Consider the following 25,529-nt stretch of genomic DNA (forward strand, 5'->3'; position numbering starts at 1 on the left):
ATAAGGACATAGAGTATAAGTTGTCGTGTCCGGGCTGTAACTTTCCCTTGTATGGACAGATTTTAAAATAACTTGCCACATGTGTTCCACATACCAAGACGATGTGTCGTGTGCAAGACCCGTGTCCCTACCTCTAAGGTCAAGGTCACACTTAGTGTTTATTCACAATGGAGTGATGCATATAAGGACATAGAGTATAGGTTGTCGTGTCCGGGCTATAACTTTCCCTTGTATGGACAGATTTAAAAATACCTTGCCACATGTGTTCCACATACCAAGACAATGTGTCGTGTGCAAGACCCGTGTCCCTACCTCTAAGGTCAAGGTTACACTTAGGTGTTTATTCACAATGGAATGCTGCATATATAAGGACATAGAGTATAGGTTGTCATGTCCGGGCTGTAACTTTCTCTTGTATGGACAGATTTTAAAATGACTTGCCACATGTGTCCGACATACCAAGACGTCATGTCACGTGCAAGACCCATGTCCCTACCTCTAAGGTCAAGGTCACACTTAGTGTTTATTCACAATGGAATGCTGCTTATAAGGACATAACAGTGTAGGTTGTCAATTATGGGTGGTATTTTTTATGTTTAGAGGCAATTAAAATAACTTGCCATATGTATTTGACACGTAAAGGCAAGATCAACTTTTCATTTACTGACCTTGTTCATAGGTCAATGTCACATTCGGAGGCATTCGTCACATACTGTGACAGCTCTTGTTTTTATTGATTTCCAGATTGCCATTGTTATCTGAAGTATTTTCAGTGTTAATCTGAAATGGTAACTGATTGTTATGAATCATTAGGTATAAGAAAATCTTCAATAAATTTTGACTCTGCATTGTACTGTGTGCAAAATAACAAGAACTCATCAGGGTTTGTAAAAGTGATTTCTGTACAATAATATTTTAATAATATTTTTTTAATTCAGTACCGTAGCAACAGTTTATGTTGGTTAAACTATTAATTATAACATTTCTGTTTAAAACTTCTGATAACTATTATATTATTATAATTTAGCTTATTGATACATTGTTAACATTCTCCATATAACAATATGATATCTACAGTTTATTGTTTACTCTATTATCTAAAAGTACCATCTTATACACGTTGAACACATATTATGACATTTGTCTTTTCTTTGTACGAATACTGTAACGAGATGCTTTATGCATAAGTTGAAATAAAATCTGTTCTGTTCTGTTCTGTTCTGATAACCTTGCAATGTCACATGGATATGGATTAAGTGTTTGTTGGACTTCTACCATGTGCCTTTAAGGAAGGTCAGCATTAATTGTTCGGCTACTGGGCTTGTCCCTGTAGTTTTCATGGTATTATAAATGTTAAAACTTAACCTGCCTATCTTGTCTAAGTCATGATATTGTGAGAGCGTTGGACTCGTCTTTGGCCTTGGCGTCATTGTTGGTGATGTACAAGAACTTAAACATGGCCATAACTTAAAAATAATTTGAGACGTTCAAATGAAATTTGGTACAGATGTTGCCAGTGAGAATATGCAAATGTAAGGAAAAGCTAATAATTTAGACTTCAAGAATTGTCCAGTTATTCCCCCTTTTTTACCAATAAATATCAGATAAGCATTTGGCGTTCGCTCCACTACACTCTTGTTGTTGCTGTATATTCTTGGCTTATATTACTTGTTTATCATGGTGGTGTAAAATCGATATTAATTTTCCTTAAATAACTGCTCCATGTCTGTTGTAGCGGATGCCCCAGACTTTTGTCACGCAAACCCTTCTGCTGTTTTGCCTTTGGCTGACAATTGTGCGCAGTTCATCAACTGTACCACACTCTTGTCCGGTGCCACGCTGGACCCAGTGAAAGAGTGCAGATACCCTGACCTGTTCTCCACCGTATCCCTGCAATGTGAGAAGTTTGAGTCTGTGACATGTGACAAGAGACATGAGCCGATGGCCCCATGTAAGTAATTTTGTATTTCTCTTTTCAAAGCACATGCTACTGACATACGTACATTGTTGACTTAAAAGGAACATTTGCAATGCAATGGTGTTTTAACTCATATCTTATTGAACATTTTTTTTAGATATCAAGTTTTGATTATGGAATCTTTTCAGCCAGTTAATCCCCTTGTTGTATGACTTTAGGTTAAAGAGCCATATCTATGAGGTTACCAGTAGGCGAGTAGTTCTTGGACACTTTTTAATGTTTTATCTTGATAACTTTATTTTATAATATTCCCTTGATGTTTGAAGAAATCTGAATTATTTTTTTTTTATAAAAAATCAGTTCTTCTTCTGTTGAAAAGTGGAATATGTAAAATAAAGAGAAATAAAATAAATCAACTCTACGCTACGAATGAGGCGTTCAAATTTTCGTTGGTCAATAGTAGTTCTGGCTCGCAGATTGTTTTATTGATTATGTTTAAAAGTGAAATATTTTAACCTCAAATTTTTTTAGATTTTTTTATGACATGAGTTGTACCAGGGTATCTTTTTATTTAACACCTTTGGAATGTAAACGTTCCACTAAAAATGAATATTTCCTTACAATGTATAATGTTGTCTGAACAAAAAAGGTAGTATACTGAAAAAATCGTCTTACTTGACTGTTGCCTGTTTTTTATGGTGTGCTTTTAGCACATACACATTGCAATTGTGATTCCGAGCTGAAGTTAGATGTGATGTTGTAAACAACTGGCTGGAAACTTTTGGAATTAGGCTTTTTATAATCCTTTCTTGATGAAAAGTGTTGGTACATTTTTGAGATGTTTCAAGCAACTGATTGATAATACCCAGGCCCCAATTTCTCGAAACTTCTTAAGCTTAAAAGGCTCAAGTCGCTTATTTCCAAAATACATACTAAAAATGAATTCTGATAAATGAAAAATGGTTTATTCTGATAATCATACAGATTATTCCTACATAATTTCTAAAAATTCTTGAAGAAGTAAATATAACACATTTTATAGAATAACAAAAATAGTGAGATTAGCTTAATCCTTTTATAAGCAACTTAAGAAGTTTCGAGAAATTGGGGCCTGGCATTTAAAATATAACTACCAAAATGAGGCAAAAATCGTGAACGTCTTAGAACTACTGCTGTCCGAGAATCACTCGCCTACTGCTATAAATAGAGGAGTAAGAAGGTGTATCTTTGATGGAAAGAGTTAAATGATTAAATTGGATAATAGTAACAATTGGATAAATATGCACAAATTAATAAGCATTTTGGCCAGCTTTGACCAGACTGAAGAATGTATTGATATCCAGTTTCATGCAACTGGCTGCAAATCAGCTTATTTATGGCCTCAATGCCTGAATGGTGTGTATTTCAGTTGAACTATGGCTATGCCAGATAGGTAAACAAAGAAAAGTTTATTAAGGGATGTGTAACTCTTGCAGGTGAATATACGTCCAATCAGTGCAAGCCGCAGGACCCTGGTTGTGTTCCTTGCACGTCACGTCTGCCATCTTGCGTCACGTTGCCAGACGGGGTTCACGTATTTGTAGGCAGGGAGTGGAAGGCTGACCACATCACATGCTACAAAAACAGGACCCAGATACCGACAGACAAGTGTGCCAATGGTTTCTTTCACCCTGTAAAAGAAATATGTACCAAGGACTTGGATAAAGGTAACATTTTTATCGTGTCATGGTGATGACATATAGCATTTTTTAAATGTTTTTTTTATAAGTTTGTTTTAACACTGTAAATGTTCAAATGTAGTAAATACTTGTTTTATTTAAGGTTTTTGTTCTTAGAACAATGCATATCATGCTCAAATTCATTTGAGCATTTAAAAATACCTCAGAAATTTTCTCAACCTTTACATTTTTTACTAAATGCTGTCAAAGGTCTACCCTTGAAGTGAAGCTTTGGCAGGTCACTCCTTTGACTCATATGACTTCAGCTTGTTGTTGAATAAAATAAATGTTTTTTCTTTTGAGACATCTTTTAATTCCCCTTACACACATTTAACCAGGGGTCTTGGGCATCCCCTGGTAACATTTATAAATACCGGTAACATGTCAACATTTTAAACATAAAAAAAATGATGATTGCATGAATAAACAATAATTGAGCATATACGATAATCATAATATTTCGTGCAAATTTGTACTATATACAGATATGTTTCATTACATCATATCTATTACACACTAGTTTGACAATATTGGTATGTTTGATATTTAAAATGATATTTATTTGATGTTTAATTTATGTTTTAAGACATATTCTTTCATTTCTTTTTTGTTCGCCAAATTTTAGTTGATGCCAAGCCATACTGTCAGGCAAACCCAACGCACATAGTTCCTATGGGGAATAACTGTGCCCAGTTTATTGACTGTGCACGGGTGCTCAGCACTAACCCTACTAACCCAGTGAGTGAATGCACATACCCGGACCTGTACTCCACTGTGACAAGGTCATGCCAGCGTTTCACCACCGTGACTTGTGACACCAGACCAGAACCTCAGGCTCCTTGTGAGTAGTTGTGTACACTGACTTCATGGATTAAGACTGGGGTGGTATTCAACAACCAACTTAGATTGATCTTAAGTTTACGATTAGAATCTACATGTTTTGATTGGTCTGTTTATTTAGCTGACCAATAAGCTAAAAGGAATCACTAAGGCATTTCTGAGGATAAGGATAAGACCAGTTTTGAATACTGGCCTAGGTGTGAACAAATTTAGCAAAACTTATTACTTTTGAAGCAATGATAAAAGTGTTATTCCACTGTGAGTTTTTTTATGTCAATTAATTAGTTATGGGCATATATTCAAGCATTATATAGACTTCATTACTTTGAAAATGTCACATATTCTGCTGTATTCTTCTCTTGCCAATGTAAAAATGGTTTAACATTTCACTTATGCTCAGGTGAGTATGATCAAAACTTATGCCCGGCTGGTAACTCAACATGTGAGAAGTGCCTGGTTCGGTTACCCAGTTGTGTGGGTCTACGGGACGGCGCACAGCCTTTCCCCACCCGCCTTTGGCTGGCTGATTATGTGGAGTGCTACAAAAATCGGACGGTTTCCGTGACTAAGTGCGTCCAGGGAACCATCTTTGACCCCACACAGCAGGCCTGTGTGTCAGATATACCAAGAGGTAAGTGCTGTATACAATTTGTTATGTTTTATGGTTTCTATATGTTACCCAGCACAGTAAAGGCTTGTGTCACTTATATAAAATATATATTGAGTATTTTGTCTCATATGAATCTATGTTTGGATTAATTATGTAGCGATCATGAATTGCTACTTACGTGCTTGTAAATACATTTAAAAACTGTACCGAAACTAAAAAAAACACACAATATTTTGAAAAACACTTATTATTTTGGGCAAGGAATTTAATTCTTAGAACTTTAGTCTATGATGATTTGTTTTTACAAAATTTGTTATGTTTCTTTGTAAAATGCTTAGAAGTACCTATCAAAATCACAATCTAGACAAAGCTAGGTGCTGACATGATCATGAAACATTTCAGACAAGATGGACAGCTATTGCAAGGCGTACCCGACGGCTGTGATGGTGGACCCGATCAACTGTGCAACGTATTTCAACTGTTCCGCCCAGAACACGAGCCTCGGTCATCACCTGATGGAGTGTAAATACCCGGACCTGTTCTCTGAGGTGACACACTCGTGTCAGGCCTTTGACACGGTCACATGTCACACCAGGCATGAACCCAAGGCTCCGTGTAAGTGAAATGGGAGTTTGAGATTGCATTTTATAATACTAGATAGTTAATTTAGCTTACTGTTAATTCTTGGCCCTTCACTTGATTTCAAAAGGCAAAACAGAGTCATACCAATAAGTATTAAAACTGTCATTTATATTTATAAGGCCTAATTAAAAATGGTTTTATGCTGCTTTTATGACAAAATTATTTGGGTCGGTAGGGGTAGTGTGTTTTGTTCTTTTTTTAATAAGGCATGTAAGATAACTGTCAAGGGATTTTTTCATTGTCATATGGAGCAAATTACTAGTGCACCATTTGGTGCTGGAATAAATCAAGGTTTGAAATTAGCAGAGCAGCCATTTTTTCGGACTAAAAATTTAGGATACCGCATTTTAGGGGATATATTTATTGGGTTTAATAATTAAGGTTATGTATACTGGGAAAAGGTGTATCGTCTTATAAGAAATTGTATACTACACAAATTATGGCAAAGAGTTTGACTTTAGAATTATTATACACAGGTTTATCTATTTATTTCATTATGAAGGTGTTCGCATTTCATTTGCAGGTGAATATAATCAGAATCTGTGTAACCAGTCAGACCCGACATGCCAACCATGTCCCGAGCGACTTCCAAGCTGTGTGACCATCCCAGATGGGCAGCAAGCCATCCCTACGAGATTGTGGTCGGCCGATTATGTCGTCTGCAACAAGGAGAGGACGATGGAAGTAAAAAAATGTCAGACAGGATATTTCAACCCTGCCACTAAGATGTGCCAAGACACTGTTACAAAACGTAAGCATTCATTTTTGTTGTTGATTGATCACATGACAAATACTGTTTTGTTTTAGTTATATAGACTTTGTCAACCGAAGACGTTTGTTATAATTTAAAAAAAAAATCCAGCTTATGGCAAGCCAAACTATGAGGCAGTTTTTGCATGCTAGCTTTGGCAGCTAGCACTGCTTAGAACCTCAAAAGAATGGTCTAGACATATTGAGAGTCAATTTTCTTGTGTTACAGCCTATGCCAATCCGTATTGCAAGGCCCACCCTAATTCTGTGATCGCCCTACCAAGTAGCTGTGCGGAATACATAAACTGTACGGCATATATGGGTGGTCAGGCTGCAGACCCAGTGATGGAGTGCCCCTACCCCCAGCTGTTTGATAACATCACCCTGACATGTGGCAACTTTGAGAATGTCAACTGTGGACAGAGACCTGAGCCTATGGCACCTTGTGAGTACAATATATATATCTGATATTATTCCTTGTAAAATAGAAATCATAAATATTGCTATGGAAGCGATTTTTTAGCCTTTCAGACATTTATTCTACACATATTCCACACATATGCTATAATGTATAGTACAATTTCTGATGAATATACAATTGTTTATGCTAGAATCAATAACTGGTTTTATCAATTCCAATGCTAAACTTCTGAAATGAGCAACAAACTTAATTAAAAGTTCTTATAATTATGCCCCTCTTTGAAGAAGCGTTGGTATATTGCATTGCAGATGTCAGTCCATCGGTTGGTCGGGCCATATACAAAACCTTGTCTGATTGATAACAAGTGTATAGTTTGGCCTATGGTCCTAAAACTTAGGGATATTGGTAATGATGCAGATGACCCCTATTGATTTTTGAACATAAAAACCTTGTCTATTCATTATAAAGAAAACACTTAGACCTAAGGTCCGCAAACTTGGTTGAGAGGCTTTTCATGACCTGCAGATCTCTATTGATTTTTAGATCAACGGATATAAGTCACTGGATTATATCATACTTGTGCTCTAACTATGTAACAAAATTTTCGACAGTTTAGTAATTCCAGAATGTCATTTTCGCTTATAAACTATAACACATCAACTACTAGACCGTCATACAGAACTTGTCAATAACTATACTGACTATCATCAAACTGTAGGGATGTTGATCATACCCTTAATTTACCCCACATACATTTAATGCATAATGACTTATTTGCTGACTTAAGGGGGGGGGGGACATATATATTTTTGGAATCTCTTGTGCTCCGATAATGGCTAGCTAGCCGACAAGGCCCAATCCAGTCATGCGATTGTGACAGCTTTTTGAGCTATGGTAGGCAAATGACATCAATTTATTCAATGTCATGTGTATCTTGTTAATGTTAATAAAATATTTAGGTTATACTAATAGAATAGAATTCAATTTTCATTAACCTGATTAGAAATGCAATGTGTTTTTTTCCAAATTAAATGTTAACATGGTACACTGCAATAAAGATTTAAACATGTGTTTCATAGCATAAATAGTAATATTTTATTTACTGTTATAAAAGAATACCGATTAATAAAAATAATCTGTTTAACATGTCAGCTAATGAATCAACTTTTGAACATAACAAATTATGGTACCATCACAAGTGGGTTCAGTCACTTAAAAACCTAAAAACACTGCCATTCGAATGGTCCTCAATAACAGCAAGTTTGGTGTTTTCTCTGTCAAAATAGACATCCTCTACAGTCTTTGTAGTATTGCCTTTTCCTTCTTTTTTCATGTAAAGAATGGTTCTGTATTTGACTCCACTTTCTTGAAGCTGAATAATTCGACCATGGCAGGCAATGTAAATATTTCCCTCGTAGTCGGTGGATACTCCTCTTGGTTCAACCATAGCCTTTGATTGAAATATGAAAAGGACGGTTCCCTTGGTGTCAAAAGCGTACAAGAGATTCTTCTTCGTGTCTGTAGCATACAGAATGTTTTCTTCCGTGTTTGAAGTAAGGTATTCAGGCTGCTCGAACAGTGGGCACCTGTTTTTGTCGTACAAAATCTGCTGCTTCAGTACACCTTCAAAAGTGTAAACATGGATTTGCCATTTCGGAGTTTCAAAACTTCCATCCTGTTCATGTACAAGGGCTAAACCATTGTCGAACTTGGTTAATCCATAACAATATCCCGGTGTCTTAAAAACAACTGATGCTGTTTTCATGTCTCTCTCCATTGTGCAAACGCTTTTGTAGAGACGAAATGTAAAGTATGTTAACTCTTTCCCAGTTACAAAATAAAACAGCTTCTGTGATGTATCTGTACTGTCAAATACTTCAAGGTTTTTAAATGTAATGTCATTAGATGACACAAACTTACCATCTTGACTATCCATTATGCCTACAGATATGTGAAGGAAAAGTTTGGACAAAATATAGGTATGCAATGCTACAAATCTGGTAACAGTATTGTTTTCTGTGTTGCTGAATCCGATAAGTTTATTTCCAAGTAAATAATCGTAGGGAAGATGAATAGTTGATAGTAAAGCTAAATGCCTGCTTTTCAACATTTTCTCTGTCACATCTTCACAATTTATAAACTCATGGTCTTTGGTTAAACTTATCTTTTTATGCATTTTAAAACACTGTATGCATAAGTATTGCTTACATTGTGAGCAGTATGTATTTGCCTCTTGTGTATTGTCACAAATGTCACAGTAATTGTCTTCTTCAGAACTTGAAGGCAAAATATCGTCTTCGAGTGTTTGCGTAGCCATATTTGATATGGTTGTCTTGCATTGTTGTTTCTTTGATGACCAACAATCGTCTTCGAGTGTTTGTGTGGCCACATTTGATACTGTTGCCTTACATTCTGGTATCTGTGGTTCGTAATCCAATGAGGCATAAGCCAATACATTTTGCGAGAAGTTTTCTTGATGATACTGTTGGAAGAGGAATGTTAAAAAATGTAGGATTAGAATCGGAAGAACGACCATGCAAGAGAATTCCCAGGCCTCAGTGTCCATCTTGCTTCTTTGATCTTCAAGTTATAAAAGTAACAGACATCAATTGACATCAATTTAATTTTGTATTGTTTTTTTTTCTCTTTTGGTTAAATGTAATCAGAACGTCTGCTTAATTAACACTGGTGGTCACTCAACAATTAGATTAAGCCATAAAAGGATAATATTTTGTCAATAAATATAAGCACATGTTTGAATAATCCAACGGGTTGTTTTGACATTTTCTGACGAACAACTGCTGACAAGTAACCAGGTGAAGTTAGGCTCTCATTTGCTTCATACAAAATCAATGTATGAAAGAACCTTGGCAGGCTTTTAGAAAAATATCTCAACCAAAGTGTTGTTTTTTCTTTTCAGTTGAATTCCAATTTGTCTTCTTTGGTAAGAGACATGGTCTTTCAAAATATGCAGCTCAATAAGGACCCCCTCTGTTTACATTCAAATTTCATATTGAAAAACCATAATGGAATATTATTGATTGCATTCAAGTTTGTGAATATAGTGAATGCTATTTGCAAACAACTTAAATGTTCTTCCTTATCACAAATTATATATAATATATATACAATTATAGACTTCTGTTTTGGTATATATGTTGTTTTATTAGCGGCATTAGTCAATATTTTTTTACAGGTTAGCAAAACTACAAATTGACCAAAGCAGTGGTCTCCTATTGTTATATTACTTGGTTAAATGTAAAAGAGATAACTGATGTAGTAATAATACTTGTACATTACAATCATTACAGTGATTTTTTTGGCCCTTTCCCCTCATGAAAAAGTAAAAAATTTCCCCTACCCCTGATTTTTTTTTTAAAATTAAGATTGACTTCTAAACATTCAGCACTTGTAGAAATAAAGTGCCTTTCATGAATATGTTGATAGGTTTGTTGATTAAAACGGTTGAAAATGAGTTGAACATTACGTGACCATGTTGAAATTGTTCCCTTTTTTGCCAAAACAACACTATTTTTCCTCTATCAAAGAGCCAGACACCATTCCCTTAAAAGTGGAAAAAAACTACACCCAGCAAATAAAGCAGTCAATATAACGAAAGTGTGCAATGATAGTAAAGAATTCATAGAGTGTTGGTAACCAACAAAGTGCAAGTACGAATGCTGCATCCCCTTTCTTCTTATAGTTTTAAAAACATATATTAGATGTTGATATTTGTATGTCATCATGTTGCCAGAGACATTATAAATCCAACCAGAGAAATTTATGATGGCTTCTTACAATGGAATGGTTTTTACAGAAGAAACTACATTATGACTCATATTATATTATAGCTGTCTTGAAAACCAAGCTGGTAAATAAGTATAAACTAATAGTATAAAGTGAGCTGCTTAATTAGGACATTATAAAAGATGGAATGTTTTAAAAAGTATTTTTAGAATGTATATCTAAACTTTATCTACATTCCCAGGTGAGTATCACCAGTACATGACCATGTGTGGCCCTGCAGACCCCTACTGTGTCCCCTGTGACTCAACCTACCCCAGCTGTGTGGGGCTGCCAGATGGGGACCAGTCTTTTCCTTCCCGCATGTGGAAACCAGACTACGTCACCTGCAACAAGAACAGGACGGTGATTCCCACAAAGAAATGTACCAAGGGCTACTTTCATCCCATTTTGAAAACTTGCATGGAGGATGTTAATAAAAGTGAATATAAGTTTTATAATTTTTGAAGTTTTTCAGTTGACGAGATTCTTCGCTTACTTATGACCTTACTTTTCTGTAGCAGCTGACATATTTGTCATTTATGAATTCAGATTTACCCTACTTTGAAAAAGAAGACAAATAACTAAATTAGAATTTACGCGACCATTCCCTGAACTCCATTTCAATAAGTAACTTAAAAACGCCCTGTTCATCTTTGGGTCCCTATCCTACAGCTGACGCAAACGCCTACTGTCAAGCCAACCCGCGGGACATGTTGCCAATGTGGAGCGACTGCAGCAAATACTACAACTGTGCAGCTACATTACGTGGCCAGGGCGTGGTTCAGGAGTGCACGTACCCAGACCTGTTCTCAACTTTCTCCCTGACTTGCCAGGATTTCACAACTGTACAGTGTCATAACAGACTGGAGCCACAGGCACCTTGTTAGTATTTTTTTGATAAACTTTGCGTTGTGTTCATCTCATGCTTTAAATTGTTTTTAATAGCAACGATCTTATAAATAGCTGGTATTTCCATTAAAAAATTGAAACTTGTAAAAGAAACTGTATCTGAATTTAGATGGCATAACAGCCCATTGATAAAGTTATTTTATCCTATCAAAGACCCTGATGTTCCTGGTGTTAAATGTCTTGGAAAAAATCTTTATTGAATACAATTATTGTTATTCACATACTTAATACCAGCATATAACTGATGTTTATTTGTACAAGTTTTAATAACCTCAGAAAACTAGCTTCATAAACTACCAGTACATGCGTATTTTCTGACCTGTAATTTTACAGTGACTGTAAGGAAATTCAGTATGTATGTGTATTTGATACTGAGTCAATGTTCTCGTCAGGTGAGTATGATGCAAACATGTGCCCACTGATGGACCCTAATTGCGAGCCCTGTCCGAGTCGTCTCCCGTCATGTGTAGCGCTGCCGGACGGGGATGAGCCCGCTGTCACACACCGGTGGACCGACATGTACGTGCACTGCTACAAGAACCGAACCATGAAGATCGAGCACTGCCCCACCGGGTCTGTGTTCAATCCCGATAAACTGGCATGTGTCACCAAAATCACCTCAGGTGTGCTGCTTTTTTTATAATTATGAAATTCATTTTCCAGTGCATTAAAATATTAAATGATATAGGTTTTTGTCATAATTTTATGAATATTTATTTACTAAAAATAGCCTGGGATACATTCAAACAACTGCATTAATATGCATTCAATATGTGAAAATTAAAAGTTTTGATGATATGAAAAAGTGAGAAGTAGAATGAGAAGTGTATTTTGAGCTTCCAAGCAATATGTAAAAGGTATGATATAATTGATACCATGAATTACCATGAATTATGACATATTGAAGGTGACATAGATTCATACTGCCGAGCCAACCCGAGGTCTGTGAAGCCCCATGAGACGAACTGTGCCCAGTACTACAACTGCTCCAACCTACACTCAAGGTATGCCAGGGTGTGGGGCTGGCTGGGGGTTGGAATCATAAATTATACCATATTGTAGGTGACATAGATTTGGCATGCAGAGCCAGCCCATGTTCTTCGATGAAGTTCCATAATATCAACTGTCTCCAGTACTACAACTGCTCTGACTTACACTCCAGGAACGCTCACGCTCAAGCGGGGGGGGGGGCATAAATTTTACCACATCAAAGGTAATAAAGCTTCATACTGCCGACTCATCCCACTTTTGATGAAGCCCTATGAGACAACAGCTCCGGCCAACACTTCAGGGTATTCTTGTTTAGAAGGGCAGTGTATCTGGAGCTATGAGGTACTATCTGTTTCTGCTGAAACACCTTAAATTGCGCCCTATTTAAGACAGTGCCATATTTGATTGATTTATGTAAGTGTTCTGTGTGTATATTTAGATGTATTATTGCAGATATGGGAACTACATACATGAATGTGACTACCCTGACCTGTTCTCCACTGTGACATTGAGATGTGCCCCGTTTGAAACTGTGCCTTGTGGAAATAGACAGGAACCTCAGGCACCTTGTATGTAACCATTTGTTAAAGTACTTTAATATTTTAGAAATTGTTATACCCTAGATAGATATATCTAGGGGCTATGTCGCCAGGGGCGTAGCCAGCGTTACGCACTTATGCATGTGCGTAACATCAATTTGAAAAATGAAAAAATAAATATGGCCACAATTGGCATCAACGTCGATGGCTAAGCTAAATATTGATATCAGAATAAAGGGAAGATCAACTATAGTAAGCATTGTTTCTTTGTGGCATGTACCTCCAAAAGTATTGCACCTACACTCATGAAACTTCATAGGAATGTTGGTCTGAGCATTTGAAATTGTGCACCTGCAATTTGTTTGAAATTTGGTCTTACAATAGATATGATAGTAACTTGCAAAAACGCACTGTTAATAACAGGGTAAGTCAGTACTAGTGTTTAAGATATGTGATACAGTGGGTATTGTGAAGTTTACCATAAGTGTCAATGTATGCAAGTTTAATGTGAGGATTCAAGAAGGTTTTTAGAAATTAATAACACATAGGTTTCAGCACTATGTTAAGGGTCAGGATTGAAAATCGTGCCCAAAATAAAACGATGATCATAAGTAAATTTGGTTATTTGATCCATTATTGATTATATCATCAAAACTGAATATATATGCATAAAAAAAATTGTTGGTGCCTGATATTCATGAATTATAGAAAACAACATACGGCCAATCAGATATATCTTCTTTGATTTGAATATAACACTAAGTTGTCATCAAGATCATCAGGAGAGTCATACTGCCAGTTCATAGTGGGTTAAAACACTTGAATTTGGTAAAACTCACCAATGAGATTTGGTCATACAAATTTCAATTAAAGTTCTTGTTTAATGAGATTTAACTTCTAGCAATAACAAACTTTTGAAATTCATTATTGATTTTGGCTGATTTTGTTAGTAAACAATCGATTTTCAACAATCCTCAATCACCATTTTATCCCTGCTTCCAGGTGACTACCTGCAGAATCGCTGTGACGGGAGTGATCCAGCGTGTGTGCCGTGTCCCGACAGACTGCCCTCATGTTTGGGGCTTCCTGATGGGAAAAACCCAGTCGCTGGGAAGGAGTGGAGCCAGAATTACGTCGTCTGTCACAAGAACAGGACAGAGAATGTGGGCCAGTGTAGTACCAAGTATTTTCATCCGATGACCAGGACTTGCACAGATTCACTAAATAGAGGTTAGATTAAAAGATGTAAAGAATGAATATTTAGGTGATGCTTTTAACATAAGAAAACTCTGAGTAAGTAATTGCTAAATCAAATGTATACACACCATAATTTTTATCCTATTGTGTGAATCATTAACAATGAATTCCTCCAAAAAAAAAATCTCCAAAAAAGTGTCATATTCCATAAGACTTGCAGTATAAATAAATTACTATGTTAAACCTTTTAGATTAAGTTTCTATTATCTTTTTACCAGGTGATTTGAAGGATTTTTGTAAGAAAAACCCAACAGCTATTTTACCTGCGGAAGACAACTGTGGCCAGTACTTCAACTGCTCTGACCCCCAGTCACCGCTGGGGCCATACATCGGGGAGTGTTCATACCCCAACCTCTTCTCCCGGTTCACAATGACTTGTGGTCCATTCAGGAATACACTATGTGACTCCAGGCCCGAGCCACAGGCGCCATGTAAGTAAAGTATGCCTTATGGGGTTTAAATACATGAATAAGCACTTACTTATCTTAATGAAGTTGATATCTATAAGAATCTTATAGTATGCTTGTTATAAACTATATCAGACAATTGTATGAAATTTATTTCCACATGCCACAGTAAGGGAAATGGGAGACTTACTCTAGAAATTAATATTAGTTCCTTGTTAAGTGCTTCTTGGGCCCTTAACCTTTAATCTACTTAGTAAAGCTTTAAATTTAAATATGAAATTATTTTAAAGCAAGATTTTTATGAATTTTGTCTGAAATGCCACAGAAATAATGAATAAAAATGGGATAGATAACTACTCTTGGAATGAATTTGTGGAACATGGACATTCTTATTTTGCTTGTTATTTGTGCAAATGTTGCAATTCCCTCTCAATGATTTATGATTTTTGACCAGCATCACAATTATGATTTCATTTCACTATTCCTATGGGCAAATATTTCTTCCTAGGCCAGTATGAGCAGAACCTGTGCGCAAAGACCAATCAGAGTTGTGCCCCTTGTCCGGACCGCCTCCCCAGCTGTGTGGGGCTCCCAGACGGGACTCAGGCAGACTCCACCCACCTGTGGGGCTCGCAATACATTGAGTGCTTCATGAATCGAACCATGACAACAAGGAATTGCCAGAATGGCGGCTTTTTTCACCCAAGATTGCGGATGTGCAAGAATACTGTCGACCCAGGTAAAATCATATTTTATACCAAAACTAATGCTGAGTTTCTTTAGAAAATTTATAAGTATGAAAATCGACAATCAATTCAAGGGTTGAAAGGGAAAATGTTCTATCATCTGTTTTATTTAATGTGACTTAGAACCTTTTAACATTCACCCCTCGAACTGTCAGTTTTAAAGAAAAAGTCAAGATAGCAATATATATTCTCTTATTTTCAAATATATGGTCATCTGAGGAAATTGGCAAATATTTATTAAATGTTTGCATTTTGCTTTAAAGTGATTTCATTTGTAAATGTTTTGTGGCAGGAAAATAATCTTGGTAGCTTTTGTCACGACCTCAAGTAATTTGAGTTTAGAATTTTGTTTTTGTCTGCCGCGAACTTGAACTCAATGTTTTATATTGTACATTTCATGTATAAACATGTATTTAAGAATATCGAATGTACATTAATTACTCATTCCGATCAGTCTAGATTTACCATGTGTAGTGTGTGTGTCATCTATACACACTTTGTTATTTAATACCCAACAGATAACAAAAACAAAATGGCAACCAAACAAAATCCCCTCTTCATATTTTCTTTTGATGATTGGACACTTTCTTTTGGTGTTTGGGTGACATTTCTATAAGGGAGCTAACTTATGTTTACTAAGTTATTATCAGTTTATCCCAAACAATCAGTTTAGTGTAGCCGTACGATGCTTTGGATGAGTCATTGCAAACTGGCGTCTCTTAAGCGTTTCGCTAGTACGTCTGAAGCTGAAGCCAATGAAAAAAGTTTGCGCATGGTATGAAACCACTGAGAGTGTTTACAATTATCCAATAAACCATCAGGTACTAACAGTGTAACAAATAATACTATTCAATCAAACACTCCTCTGTTCCAGTGGATGTCCCAGACTACTGCAAGGCCCACCCAGGGGCGGTAGTGACCAACCCAGACAATTGTGCAGTGTTCTACAACTGCTCCCAGCCCCAGTCGGGCTACACCCAGGAGTGCCGTTACCCAGACCTGTTTGATGATGTGACCAAGATGTGCCACGACTTTGAGCATGTGGACTGTACCTCCAGACCTGAGCCCATGGCCCCATGTACGTAAATCTTTGTCTGCTTTTAGGTTCAGTATAAAGAATGTGTGTTAAGACATGTTTAGATTTACATAGACCTTGGCTTGTCTTTGTTTAAGTGGTATAGTCAAGATTAATGTGTTGAAGGTTGGAATTTTTGGTACAAATTTAATCTTTCGGCGAAAATGAGTTATTGAATTTTATTCAATATATTTATTGAAATTTTTAGTACAATTTGTACTTAATAAATCAAGGAGTCTGATTTTGACCCAAAGATCTGTGGCTTGATTTACATAGTACATTCATGACTGGTAAGTTGCATGTTGAAATGCTTTGTGTTGAACTAATGTTTGAAATATATTTAACATAAATCTAAAATGCATGAAGTACATATATCTTTGTTTATTTTAGCTTTGAACTTAATGAAAGCATTGCCAAGGAAAACATCAAATACATTTAGGCTGATTGTTTCAAATTCATTTGCAGGTCAATACAAGCAGAACCAATGTAGCCCTACAGCCATGAACTGTATCGGCTGTGATGTCCGGCTCCCATCATGTGTGGGCCTGCAGGACGGGAACCAACCAGTACCCAGCAGACTCTGGGGACCAGACTACCTCAAGTGTTATAAAAATAGAACAGTGGGGCAGGAGAAATGTCAGACTGGCTTCTTCCATCCGACACTGAAGAAATGTACAACTGATGTTGGTAAAAGTAGGTACATGTATTACAATCTACAACCAAATAAGGAAGCCAATTTGTAATCATCTTAGATATCAATAACATTGCATCTGAATTTTGCATTAAGTCCTCAAAGAAATATGAAAGCTATTAGATAAAATGGTAGGTGGGGGATTATGATGTTTAAGAATAAAACAAACTCAATATTTTACAAAGTAGAAATATTGTCTTTGTTTATCTATGTTGAAACATAGATAATTTTAATTAAGGATTTGAAGGATATTTATTCTAAAAAAATAAAAGAAACCCAATAATTATATGTTCAATTCTTATTTAAGGCATTTCTTTTTTCCAGATGGCATAGCCCCTTTTTGTGATAGACACCCAAGCGCTGTTATCCCATACCCGGACAACTGCGCCCAGTATGTGAACTGTTCCCTGGTGACGCCCAGCGCCATCCCCATACAGGAGTGCACGTACCCTGACCTGTTTGCGGCCGACACTCTCACATGTAGCACTTTCACCACTGTGGATTGTGACACCAGGATGGAACCTCAGGCACCTTGTAAGTGGATTTTGTTGTAGACTGATTAAGCTTGTCTGCTGTATGGTAAAAACCTTTACCTTTGCCATAATTTAAAAATCTTCCAATGTATCCAAAGATGGTACACATGTTGCCAGAGACAATAGGCACATAATACTTATTTCAAATTATACCCCTAGTTTGACTAAGAAAAAACTCAAGCTGGAAGAGCGTTTGAGTTCATTCTTTGACGTTCTAGTTATTTTACTATATAAATATGTTTGAAAAATAAAAAAACTTTAATTTGGAAGTTAAAAATCAGGGTACATATTCACGAATATATATAGTGAAAATTGTAAGTAATTAACAAAGAAATCTATATAGTCTACATACTCTCTCCTGCATTTTTTATAACAAAAACAAAACAAACAGTTTATGCTTTTCAAAGTTATAAAAGAAAAGAACATAAATTGTACAGGTGAGTATGACCAGAACAAGTGTTCCCCTGGGGATCTGATGTGTTCCCCATGCCCCCAAAGGCTGCCGAGCTGTGTTGGGACCACGGACGGGGCCCACGCTTTTACCGGCAGGGAATGGACCAAGTTTTACATAGAGTGTCTCAAAAACAGGACGGTGGCACTCAACACTTGTCCCACTGGAGCAGTGTTTGAACCATACCAGTCATCCTGTGTCTCAAAGATTGACAAAAGTAAGTACCTTGTACTCTGTTTCTCACTTTTGAGTTGATTGTTGTGAATACTAGTCTGATAAGTATACATTAATATACCATTTTGCTGTTTATCTCAGAAAACACTAGCTTCTCCAAACATCCTAATTGTCTGGTTAAATTTGATTGTTATAGAATAATACAATGAAAAATATGGGGCCCAGTAGTCGAAAATTCAAAAATAAACTCTGGGCAAGGGCCCAAATGACAATGAGCTATAGACACAAACATATTGACATCATATACACAAATACAAACACCAAAAACACCAATAATCATATTTATTTGCAACCCTGTTTGAATAGTTTGTTTCTCTAAACTCTATCGTGATGACCCATTTTTAAGCCATAGCTATTATCATAGTTGAAATTATCGGTTGTTTTTAAATAGTATTAAATGGTAATAGTTAATTTCTCCATTTTCCTCCATAGATGCTGTCCAGTCATTTTGCCAGCACAATGGTCAGGCTATCAAAGAGCACCCGGACAACTGTGCCCAGTATTATGACTGCTCCCAGCCAGCAAGCCCGCTAGGACCCTTCCTTATGGAGTGTGACTACCCCAAACTGTTCTCCATTCAGACTCTCACATGTGTACAGTTTGATAGTGTCACCTGTGGAGCTAGGAATGAACCTATGGCCCCCTGTAAGTGCAGGGTTTTTTCCCCACTATTTTCGGAAGGCGACCATGGCCTTTCTGATATGAAAAAATGTGTAACTTTTGACAAAGTCTTTTCTTTTGGAAAAATTAACAAGAATTCTAAATTGAAAAATGTAAAGACTGTGCTAAGGTTTGTTCCTTAAATGGAAATTGGACTTACTTTTTTTAATTTGGGGAAAAGTTTACTGGTATGTTTTGGCATCGGTTATATGGATCAAAATTGGTCATAGCATTTTGTGAACTTCAGTTTTGTTTCCTTACCACATTACAATGCTATAAGTAGAAAAGGTCACTCAAAATTTTCCAAATTGAGTCATATTTTTAACTTGGTGTGTTTAAACCAACAGCAACAGTTGTAATATTCTTTGCTTAAAATCATAACAAAAATGTATTTGAATTAATCGTTACCATTGCCTTTCCTCCTCTCCATAGGTGACTATCTGAAGAACCTGTGTACACCCCAGATGGTTGGCTGTGTGCCATGCACAACCCGCCTTCCCACCTGTGACGGGCTTCCAGACGGTCCCCAGCCCTACCCAGGGCGCACATGGCTTGCAGACTACATTACATGCAATAAAAACAGGACCGTTTCCGTGGAGAAGTGCAGTCAGGGATTCTTCCATCCCCAGCTCAAAGCCTGTGTTAACCAGATTGATAACAGTGCGTTGAACATTTACCAATAATACGAGGGTTAAAGGAACAGATATATATTGTAAAAATATTTGTAAAATGATAAAGATTTAGTTCAATGCAATCTACATTGAGGTTAAAAAATTGATATATTTTTTCAAATGCTACATTTCGATTTTCGGTATCCATGACGACACATATATTTCTACTGACTCAAGTAAAAAATATCTCAACCATAAAAGAAAAAAAAATATTTGTACAAATTAACAAACGTTTTCAATGACATTTGTTCTTTTTATGTTAAAATCCATGAACCTCCAGAACAGCCTTCATATAATCTCTAGTGGAAGCAATTGATGTAAAATGATGTAAGATGTAAAATAGTCCTCAGTGATGTTAAACAGTTAAGCTTTTGGAAAATAGTTGTTTTGGGTGCTTAAAATGTTAGCTGCCAGTCAAACATTAACATTATTTTAGCTTGTCTGTTTTTTGTAGAAAAAAACTTGCGATGCTAAAATAGCCTTGGTGTCATCGTCAGAATGTGAATTCTTTAAACTTGGCTGTATCATTATATTCAAATAAAACTTGGTACTAATGTTGTTTGAGACAATGGGCAAATGGCTCTGGCTTTAAGAAGTGTTGAGTAATGTTCCTTGTTGGACTGGAGATGTGTTGGCGTTCACTCCAGGGAACTAGTGCTGAGAAGAATCATTAAATTTGTAATGATTGGTTAAAAGAAGAACTAATTTCAGTTATGAAAATAGAGGAATTTAATTAATAAGGAAATTTAAATTAGCCATCTAACTTGTTAAATTTTATTCCTAATTTGTTTCATGACTTGTCTTCACGACGTTATATACTTCCAGCCAACATTGTGGATTACTGCAAGGCCCATCCCGGGGACTTTGTGACCGACCCCCAGAACTGTGCCCGCTACTTCAATTGTAGCAACCCCCAATCCCCCCTGGGCCCCTATGTGGAAGAGTGTACATACCCGGACCTGTACTCCCCCGCCCTACGATCGTGTGTGCCGTTTGACACAGTGGACTGCCTGGCCAGACATGAGCCAACCTCACCTTGTATGTATAATTTTATGCTAGGGCAGTACTTATCAATCATCATAAATGATTTTATCATATTATATATATTATTGTTATTGATTTTGAATTAAGCAAGATGCTAAACATTGAAGACCTAATCATTGGGCCCTAGAAAATCCCCATGCTTTTGGGTTTCAGGTGAGTACCTGAGGAACCAGTGCTTTGCCCAGGACCCTCAGTGTGTCCCCTGTTCCCAGAGGCAGCCCTCCTGTCAGGGCCTCCCAGATGGGCCCAATCCTTTGGTGGGCCTCACATGGAAACCAGACTATGTCACGTGCAGAAAGAACAGGACAGTGCTGACAGAGAGGTGCAGCAAGGGATACTTCAACCCCAATACAAGGGCCTGTGGGACAGACGTCAACCCAGGTAAATTGATACCATTTGTTGCAAAGTTTCCATAAGATAAGATACTGCTATGTGCGAAATCGTTCAATACTAAATTCAATTATCCATAGTATATTTATATACACCTGTATTTAATAATTTGACAATGTTTGATATAAAAATGTTACCTTGAATTTACTAACAATTTTATTTTTTTTGTATTTAATTTTTACAGATGAACATTGCATTGAACAGGTCCCCCGCACAATATCTGTTTGTTTTTTATTTCAAAATCAGAAATCACATACATTTTCACTATCATCATAACATGTAACATCTTGGATCCCAGTTGACATCGTGCCATATTGCCATGCCAACCCCCAGGCGATAGTTCCCCGGGTGGACAACTGTGCCCAGTACTACACCTGCAGCAGGGTGGTTGGGAATGTGGCTTCTGTGGACGAGTGTACATACCCCGACCTATTCTCAAGGTCGTCTTTCAAGTGTGAACCATTCGAGCAAGTGGACTGTGACTCCAGGCCCGAACCCCAGGCTCCATGTAAGTTTTCATTGTATTTTGGCTTCTTCAAATCTGTCTTATGTTTTTTTGTGCTCTTAAAATTTTGAAATAAAAATGTTTAATAGTTAAGAATATGTTAAACATGTTTAGTGCATATGCTATGAGAATAAGAAATTGAGATTATTATTTTATTTGTACTTTATCAATGTAATTGTAGAATCGAAACCCAATTCTTTGGTACACATTCATTAATAATATTTAATATGTGTCTTTGCTACTGTAGAAACTATTCTAGTGACTTATGGGCCATCCTATCAATGAACATATTGTATGTTAGATGGTTCAACTCGTTTATTCTTAGTCATTGAAATATATTTTTAAACAAATTGTTAGGCTGGAAATGTTATATCTAAAGGTTTATTTGAAATAATAAATGAAAATTATAATTCGATTTCTGTCACTGACTCTTAATACTTTACTGAATTTCACGATCTTACAATATATTTGCATACTTTCATTGATCAAATCGTCCCTTTGGCTCTACCCATTGTATAGTAATGTCAAGAATGTTACAAATATAACTTTTATAAATATAATTGTGATGCAGGTCAATACAACCAGAACCTATGCCCGCCCAGTGACCCAAGCTGTACCCCTTGTGTGGCTAGGCTGCCCAGCTGTGTGGGGATCCAGGATGGCTACCAGCCTCTAGGGGGTCAGGCCTGGGGGTCAGGCTATGTGCAGTGTAGGAAAAACAGGACCATGAGCACTCAACAGTGCCCCCAGGGGTCGTTCTTCAGCCCCCAGGAACACAGGTGTACACAGAATATAAACTCAGGTAAGTGGGATCAGTTTGGATTGATGATTTGTGTCCTGATGAATATATATATATATATATTATTATCAACAATGAACCATTTCAAAGACAAAAGGTCAAGTTATTGTGATTGCCTATGTGTTGTCTTCAGCATTGTCATGCAATAATTATAACCTTGCATATCATTAATAAAACAAAACATCAACTATTTTGATATGAAACTTAATACATATGCTGTCAAAGACAATGTGAACATTTGTTGTAAAGCCCAGACCTCTTACTTTAATCATTTTACTGAAGAAAAACAAACAGATAAGCGTGGCATCCATTTTGTTTTCCTTATGCTTTATAGGAAATGCAATTAAAGTACAAGTGTTCCTTATGATCATAATCATACATGTTATAAAAGATTGATTTTCTTCAGCCTTTCTAACATATGTAAAAGAAAATCATGCGAAAAGGACCTCAGGAAAATAGCAGTATTAAGCAGAAGTTCCTGTAAACATGTTTACTCTGACAAGTCTATTTTTCACTTATCCGATATTTAACAATTTGTATTCAGTGGACATAGACAGTTTCTGCAAGGCCCATCCAACCATGGTTCGTCCCCATCCAACCAACTGTGCCAAATATTATGACTGCTCGGCCTCTGCATTCGGGGGTAACCTGCTTCGAGAGTGCCCCTATCCCCAGCTGTTTGACCCCACGACCTTGACCTGCCAGCAGTTTGACAAGGTCACTTGTGGGGCCAGATTTGAACCTGTCTCTCCCTGTAAGTGTTTACAATGAATAAATGAAATGGTAACTTGTATGTTATTTTTTGTAAAGTTACTTTCTGCCTCTTGAGATTAATGGTTTGAGTAAATTTGACCAAGGGTACACTCGTTCCGAAAGTATTTGTGTACTAAGCAATATCGTGTGAACGGCATACCTTTCATAAAAAAAATCATTAAATTTTGCTGGAGAAATTAACATAGGGGTTATAACTATAACAGTATTAAAAAAAATAAATCAGTGACAGTTTATTCTTGTCCAATATTATTTTGTAAATTTTCAAAAAAAAAATCTTTTCCAGGTGACTATGCCACCCATCAATGCCCAGTAGGCCAGATCAACTGTATCCCATGTACCCAGCGGCAGCCATCTTGTAATGGGCTCCAGGACGGGAACCAGCCTTTCCCGGGGTTGCTATGGCAACAACAATATGTTGTCTGCAATAGGAACCGGACCATATCCGTGGAGAGGTGCTTAGGCTCTCAGCTATTTAATCCAAATACAAAACGCTGCATTGATGTGAAAGACCTTACAAACCGTAAGTGACTGTGTAGAATATTACCAAACATCACTTTAAGTCTGAAAATTATGTTGACAAAAACATGGCATTATTTAAGATTTCGTTGGATACGAAAATGTTCTGTTGTCTATTTCTTTAAAAAATTATGTGGTTTTGCTTTTAATACCAGATTCATTAAAGATTCTTGTTGATTTTAGTCATAAATTGAAATAATCTTAGTACCAAAGTTTCATTATTTTGCCACAATTTGTTTGAATTGAACTTTAGCCAACATTGAAAATGACCATGAAGTTGAGGCGATAAAGAAAAATAATGAATTGCCATTTGTAACGGTTATACAGATTTAAGATAATTGAAGTTAAAACTAATATCTTTTATTGAAACATTCCCTATTCTTACGAAGTTTATTGCATGGATCATCCTTGACCTGACGTTTCTTGCCAAGGGTATTGTATTATTTCACGCCTCCAACATAAATGAAGCAACACCATTAGTCCAGGACTGGTAACGCGGTGACCCCATATTTTTCCATATTGGATCAACAAATTTATATCGTACCAAAATGGTGTCTATTTTCTGATTCCAATGAATAAATGAAACAGGTTGTAGACTTGATATATTCAATTTTAGCTCTCACCCGATATGGTTTCCTTTGCCCCTTATATCTGATTTCGGGTCAACTACTAACTACTTACTTATAATATTATAACTATATACACCAGGGGCTCGCTGATTAAGTTGCCCCTGCATAAATAATTGATTGATCATGAAACCTTTGAACTAAACACTCTATAATTGACTTGAATAACATGTAAACGATCCTTTTTTTCCTAGCGGAGATTCAGGACTATTGCCGCGCCCACCCAACAGCAGTTCTTGCTGACCCGTCAGATTGTTCCCGCTACTATCAGTGTGGGGCATTTAGTGCACAAGTGCACCAGCAGTGTCAGTACCCAGACCTGTTCTCTCCACCCAGCGGGAGATGTGTCGCCTTCAGTCTTGTCGATTGCCAGAATCGGATGGAGCCTGTGGCACCTTGTTAGTGGCATACCGTATATATATGGCTTTTAAATCATTTTTAACCTTTTAATTTTTAAATGAGAGACACTGAAAAAGAAGCATGGTAGATTGTTTTGAATTCCATGACTACACATGCTATTAAAGTGACTCGCACATGGTTTGTAAATGCACTTTTTTTAATTATGAAATAAAGTGTGGCAAATCATAAGGTGTGTTAGAACAAAAATACAAAAAGCTGGAACCCTTCATCAAATGATGATATTTGCTACCCGTTTTTGATGACCACAATTTTCAATGGCATTAGTAATGCAGTTGAAAATTAATTACAGCTGTGGTGTTGCATGATTGGTTGATTGACACTATCATGATGTTATCAATGTATCCTCAGTATTTCAACATATCCATCATATTTGTCAAAGTCCCGGTGGACGTGAAATCTGCTTTGCCATTTTCTACTCTTTTCTTGACTTTACTGGTGTTGGTTCCACTAAAACCAAAATACATTTTTCTGAAATTTCAATATCATAGAGTAAAATAATGATAAATAAGTGTTTTCAGATTCCTTACCAGGAAAACTAATTTTTGGTCCTAAAACATGAGCGAGTCACTTTAAGATAATGGTCCTTCCGTATTTCTATAAATCTTTT

The 25,529-nt window shown here is 36.6% G+C and overlaps 1 protein-coding gene across 1 annotated transcript in view; it reads left to right on the forward strand.

The window, feature by feature from the left end:
* Positions 1 to 25,529, forward strand: part of LOC128236263 (uncharacterized) — a 75,145-nt gene that overhangs the window by 11,645 nt on the left and 37,971 nt on the right. Inside the window, exons 15-42 of the mRNA XM_052951148.1 lie at positions 1,736 to 1,951; positions 3,394 to 3,624; positions 4,262 to 4,477; positions 4,877 to 5,107; positions 5,489 to 5,701; positions 6,252 to 6,479; positions 6,708 to 6,923; positions 10,888 to 11,124; positions 11,358 to 11,567; positions 11,987 to 12,217; positions 12,502 to 12,598; positions 13,038 to 13,153; positions 14,126 to 14,353; positions 14,599 to 14,811; positions 15,296 to 15,526; positions 16,408 to 16,611; positions 17,074 to 17,301; positions 17,624 to 17,833; positions 18,270 to 18,500; positions 18,950 to 19,162; positions 19,610 to 19,837; positions 20,674 to 20,886; positions 21,046 to 21,273; positions 21,581 to 21,790; positions 22,359 to 22,589; positions 23,131 to 23,340; positions 23,644 to 23,880; positions 24,697 to 24,900. Coding sequence (XP_052807108.1) covers positions 1,736 to 1,951; positions 3,394 to 3,624; positions 4,262 to 4,477; positions 4,877 to 5,107; positions 5,489 to 5,701; positions 6,252 to 6,479; positions 6,708 to 6,923; positions 10,888 to 11,124; positions 11,358 to 11,567; positions 11,987 to 12,217; positions 12,502 to 12,598; positions 13,038 to 13,153; positions 14,126 to 14,353; positions 14,599 to 14,811; positions 15,296 to 15,526; positions 16,408 to 16,611; positions 17,074 to 17,301; positions 17,624 to 17,833; positions 18,270 to 18,500; positions 18,950 to 19,162; positions 19,610 to 19,837; positions 20,674 to 20,886; positions 21,046 to 21,273; positions 21,581 to 21,790; positions 22,359 to 22,589; positions 23,131 to 23,340; positions 23,644 to 23,880; positions 24,697 to 24,900 — 5,961 coding nt within the window. The remainder of the gene's footprint in view (positions 1 to 1,735; positions 1,952 to 3,393; positions 3,625 to 4,261; positions 4,478 to 4,876; positions 5,108 to 5,488; positions 5,702 to 6,251; positions 6,480 to 6,707; positions 6,924 to 10,887; positions 11,125 to 11,357; positions 11,568 to 11,986; positions 12,218 to 12,501; positions 12,599 to 13,037; positions 13,154 to 14,125; positions 14,354 to 14,598; positions 14,812 to 15,295; positions 15,527 to 16,407; positions 16,612 to 17,073; positions 17,302 to 17,623; positions 17,834 to 18,269; positions 18,501 to 18,949; positions 19,163 to 19,609; positions 19,838 to 20,673; positions 20,887 to 21,045; positions 21,274 to 21,580; positions 21,791 to 22,358; positions 22,590 to 23,130; positions 23,341 to 23,643; positions 23,881 to 24,696; positions 24,901 to 25,529) is intronic.

The sequence above is a fragment of the Mya arenaria genome, chromosome 5 (genome assembly GCF_026914265.1).
Source record: "Mya arenaria isolate MELC-2E11 chromosome 5, ASM2691426v1".
Taxonomy (NCBI): domain Eukaryota; kingdom Metazoa; phylum Mollusca; class Bivalvia; order Myida; family Myidae; genus Mya; species Mya arenaria.